General features: G+C 42.7%; 2 gene segments (V, D, J or C); both read left to right on the top strand.

Annotated features, from left to right (window-relative positions):
- Nucleotides 1–283: 283 nt before the first annotated feature.
- On the top strand, nt 284–837 carry LOC128054705 (T cell receptor alpha variable 18-like). The segment is given in 2 exon segments: nt 284–329; nt 455–837. Coding segments are annotated over 2 exon segments (429 nt in total).
- Nucleotides 838–2,741: 1,904 nt separating this feature from the next.
- On the top strand, nt 2,742–3,365 carry LOC128054704 (T cell receptor alpha variable 19-like). The segment is given in 2 exon segments: nt 2,742–2,799; nt 3,046–3,365. Coding segments are annotated over 2 exon segments (378 nt in total).
- The last annotated feature ends 1,853 nt before the right edge of the window (nt 3,366–5,218 follow it).

The following is a 5,218-nucleotide window of genomic DNA, read 5'->3' as shown; positions in this document are numbered from 1 at the left end:
GGTCGCAAAGAGTTGGACACGACTGAGTGACTGAACTGAACTGTCAGGTATGACTGTGGTGTAATCTTTAAGATCACCACCAGAGGGCGGGGCTTCCTTCAGATGCGATTCCTTTTTGTATTCAGGAGCTGATTTGACTTGCCTACTCTGTACCCACAAGACAGATGACTGCTGCTATGCAGAAAGGGGTTCCCAGTTTCTGAGTGAGGAGCTTCTGTAACATCCAGCCGGAGACTAACTTTGTTAGATTTGATGTTTCCAGGGAACGAGGACTGTTGCCAGAATGCTTTCTGCCACTCACTCAGTTCTTGTCATCTTCTTAATACTTGGTAAGTAGCATTTTATCGTAAAACGATTTTTCATTTTCCTGTGATAACAGGTAAGTTGTATTTTTCTTCTCTGGCTGAAAATTCCTCCTGTACATTTCTACTATAACAAAGTGATTCTCTTGTAGGAGGGACCAATGGTGACTCCGTGAACCAGACAGAAGGCCCAGTGACTGTCTCAGAGGGGGCGCTCATGACCCTGAACTGCACTTACCAGGCCACGTATTCAGATTCCTATCTTTTTTGGTATGTCCAGCATCTCAACAAAGCTCCTCAACTTCTCCTGAAGGGCTCAACGACAAACCAGAGGCCAGAGCATGAAGGTTTTCAGGCCACTCTTGTTCGGAGTGACAGGTCCTTCCACCTGCAGAAACGGGCAGTGCAAGCATCAGACTCGGCTGTGTACTACTGTGCTCTGAGTGACACAGTGACACAGGGCTGCGGGGGAGCCAAGCACAAACCCCAGGGGAGCAGGAGGCTGAAGTCAGGAAGAGGTGTATTCTCTCCTTGATCAGAATTTAGTTTACATTTAGAGTTTTTCAGGAAAACCAATCAAGCTCAGTCTAATCCTAGAAACTCAGTAGGTTGGAAATTGCTCTACAGGGATAAAAGGGTGGATGTCAGTCTTAGAGAAGACCCAAGCTCCAATCCCCAGAAGCACCCCTGTTCAGCCGGAAAGATTCCTCTTTTTTCTAGACTGACTTTTTTTTTTTTACTTTATTTTACTTTACAACACTGTATTGGTTTTGCTATACATTGACACGAATCCACCACGGGTGTACATGCGCTCCCAAACATGAACCCCCCTCCCACCTCCCTCCCCATAACATCTCCCTGGGTCATCACCGTGCACCAGCCCCAAGCATGCTGTATCCTGCGTCGGACATAGATTGGCGATTCGATTCTTACATGATAGTATACATGTTACAATGCCATTCTCCCAAATCATCCCACCCTCTCCCTCTCCCTCTGAGTCCAAAAGTCCGTTATACACATCTGTGTCTTTTTTGCTGTCTTGCATACAGGGTCGTCATTGCCATCTTTCTAAATTCCATATATATGTGTTAGTATACTGTATTTGTGTTTTTCTTTCTGGCTTACTTCACTCTGTAGACTGACTTTTTAAAAAAATCTATTTTTCTCATAAAGTAAGATGGATATTAGATGCCACAGAATTAATAATTCATTTAGAGAAAAGAAATAGATGGTTAAAAGCTGCATCAGCTGAATCATAATCATAAACCAACACAGAGGTACCAAGCAAATCACACACCAGTCTGCATATGGCTGAGACATAACGCTGTTGAGGTGCTGTTTCCAGTGGAAGCCTTTGAACTGGAGCTGCTGCAGCCGTGGGATGAAAAAGCGTTTGTGACTTTTGAGTGGCTGTGTTTCTTGTATTATTCATCTGTTTATTTAGTTTTGGTGCAGCTGGGTCTTTGTTGCTGCACTCGGGCTCCTCCAGCTGCAGTGAGTGGAGGTCACTCTTCACTGCAGCGCGGGGGCCTCACACCGCGGTGGCTTCTCGCTGCAGAGCACAGGCTCCAGGGGCGCGGGCTCCAGCAGAGGCGGCGTGCGGGCTCAGTAGGTGCGGCGCGCAGCCTCTAGGGCTACATTTCTGATAGGAGGAAATAATACATGGTCTGGTGAGCTCGTACTCATTTTGACTAAAGGGTGGATATTTAAAAGCAAGATTATCTTAGCACGCATTATTGATAACTGTTCGACACATACAGCTGGACAAAGGTTGTCCACCAGGAAACTTGCTACGATTGTGTTAAACAGACAAGGAACTTTATCCAGTGCAAATTTCCCCAGAAACCCATGCCTTGGAGGGTAGGAAGAAAAGTGATGATGATTGAGAGTAAACAGTTTTATCTTCCTGTATGAAAGAAAAACTTGCCAGCTTATTTCACTGTAGATTTGGGCTGCAGATCCTTCCCCCCAAAAAAGAGCTATACAAAAATGGATGACTATTTGTTCTCAGAGGTCACTATAATCATAATAAATTGTTTTTGTCACAAAACGTATGTTTATCCTAGATGCATGAATATGCCTGCAGCCCTGATGTAATTGTTGTTAATTTAATTACAGCATGGCAACCCACTTCAATATTCTTGCCTGGAGAATCCCATGGACAGAGGAGCCTGGTGGGCTGCAGTCCATGGAATCACAGAGTCAGATATGACCAAGTGACTTTCAAGTCTAAATGGGCAGGTTACAGTCACCAAGCACATCAACGAGCCACGGCATGACACAGGCAAGCTGACGTCAGCCAGTTACGCTTCCTGCTCTGGTGCAGAAGCACCTCACAGCTCAGTCACTGTGCATGTGCCTGGCAGGCACAGGTCAGGCATCTCCACCCGGATTTGAGAGAGAACACAGAGCATCTCACTCAGAGGAAGAGCGTCCAGCATGGGGCTCCCTGGCCTGCTCAGAGCTGTCATAGCCTCTGTCTGCCTTGGTAAGGCTGGTAAGGACGACCGCAAACACTCAGCTCTGCTCAGCTCCCATGTGTAGAGGTAGGGCAGGTTATTATTGTCTGTTGGGGTTTAGGAGAGTTGGTTAACTGGCAGAGGAATGAGAACTCTTAATCCTCTGTTCCTTGAAGCCCTCTGAGTTCCCCCAGGAGAATCAGCCTCTTCCTTTCTGTCTCTTGTTCTCTCTCATATATATATACATACATATATATATATGTATTTTTTTTTCTTCTTTCTAGGATCCATCATGGCCCAGAAAGTAACTCAGAATCGGTCAGAAATTTCTGTGCTGGAGAAGGAGGATGTAACCTTGAATTGTGCATATGAAGCTAATAGTTATACTTATTATTTATTCTGGTACAAGCAACCACCAAGTAGGGAAATGATTTTCCTTATTCATCAGGAGTCTTACAATGAGCTGAATACAACAAAAGGTCAGTATTTTTTGAACTTCCAGAAAGCAATGAGTTCCATCAGCCTCACCATCTCAGACTTACAGCTCGAGGACTCCGCCGTGTATTTCTGTGCTCTGAGAGACCACAGTGATGCCGCTGCCTGAGGGAGCCCCACAGAAACCTCAGATGTTAACATGTGGAGTCCCCCAGCTATGAACAGCTTAGTGAGATTCTCGGTAACGACAGGAGAAGGTAGAGGGGTTAGAAGTGAAAACCTCACTGTAAGGAAAATGCTATCTTTGGCTCAGAGAGCATATCTTAAAGTGTCATTCATCAAAAATATCTTTATCTTCAATTCTTTATCTTGCAGAAGATTGTTTGCCAAAATTAAAAAAAAAAACTTTAAAACAGTGACTTTATTAAAGTATGAAATTTGGCTTTTAAAAATTCAACAGAATTTGACTAAATCTGCACCTGAGTTGTCAGAGTTTTAGGTTCACTGCACAAATATTTATGCATTGCTAAGTCTGGCCATCATGTGGATCTGAAATATCTCTGAAAGGACACTTCTTGGACCCTCCCTGTGCCCTGCCTCACCTGTGCCGTGAATGACTTGGAATGATGTGCACAGAGTAACTGTTACCACAAATCTTCACCCCAAGGAGAAATGAAACCCTACAGTTTGCTCAGAACTAACCTCATCACCTGGTCACATTCCCTATGTGTGATTACAAAGTTATGTATGTGAAAGGTAGAAAAAAGAATATGCAAAGAAGAAATGCTAAAAACAAAATAACTCACCAATTTTACTAGTCAAAAAAAAAAACTCTATTAGAGATTCATACCTTATAGGATATTTCTAGTCTGAATTTTTACCTGACAGTATATTGTGAATTAATTATTTCACAACATATTTACAGGTCAACATCACACGTTCTAATGGCAATATTCCAATGTGTGATTTTATCATACTTTTGGGCTAATTCCATTTTACTAGCTTTTTAGATTGTTTTACTCACTGTAGTAAACAATACTGGAATAAACACAAAGGTATTTGGTGGTTTTCTTGACGACTCCTAGGAATTTAATAGGAGTTTACCATTGAATCTTTCTGATGTGGCTCCCTGCTCATTTCTGTGACCCTGGAGAATAGAGCATTTTCACTCTGCAATTACTAAACAGTCATATTTTCCTTGTTTCACAAAATTCTTTTATACGAAGGCTTTGCTTCATACTTTAGTCCCAATTAACTCCAGATGGCTTCAATTTTGGATGATTCCGCACCACTCATGTGCAGAGTAGCTGGCGTATAACATCTAAAAGAGTTAAGTCTCTGCACTATTGCTTGGTGATATTAGGTGGGAATTAACCTAGTGGATTTGCTTTCATCTGGAGTTCCAAAAAGGAAGATACTCTTCCTTGTGCAAGGATTTTCTATCCCTATTGTACAAATAACAATAATCTCAATAAAGAGCAACTTTCCAGAAAAGAAAGTATAATTGTGTGCGTGTGTGTGCAACGCACATGTGTGTGAAGGAGAGAGAGAGATGAGAGAGAGACAATAGACTTAATAGCTAAGTCATCAAGCAATTAACAGTTAGAAGAGTTGAATTTTGTAAAACGTATTGGAAAGAAGGAAGTAAAGTCATCTAGAGACCAACTTTTAATGAAGAAAATAGATGTAAGCAGTTTCAAGGAATAAATCAAACACGTGAAAGAAAAAAATGTATCTTAGAATTGACTCTTCGCAATCCCATGGACCATAGCCCGCCAAGCTCCTCTGTCCATGGGATTTCCCAGGCAAGAATACTGGAGCAGGTTGCCATTTCCTTCTCCAGGGAATCTTCCCGACCCAGGGACTGAACTCGCATCTCCTGCATTGGCAGTCAGATTCTTTACCACAGTAAAGTGAGAGAAGTTGTCATTGCAACCTAACATGAGCTTCAAAATCCTCCAGACTCCAGGGGAATATGTCAAACTCTCTGAGACAATCCTTTGAATCTCCTCTAACTTGAGG

Source organism: Budorcas taxicolor, chromosome 10 (genome assembly GCF_023091745.1).
Source record: "Budorcas taxicolor isolate Tak-1 chromosome 10, Takin1.1, whole genome shotgun sequence".
Classification (NCBI taxonomy): Eukaryota; Metazoa; Chordata; class Mammalia; order Artiodactyla; family Bovidae; genus Budorcas; species Budorcas taxicolor.
The sequence above is the reverse complement of the archived record's forward strand: the minus strand, read 5'-3'. Positions and strand labels throughout refer to the sequence as shown.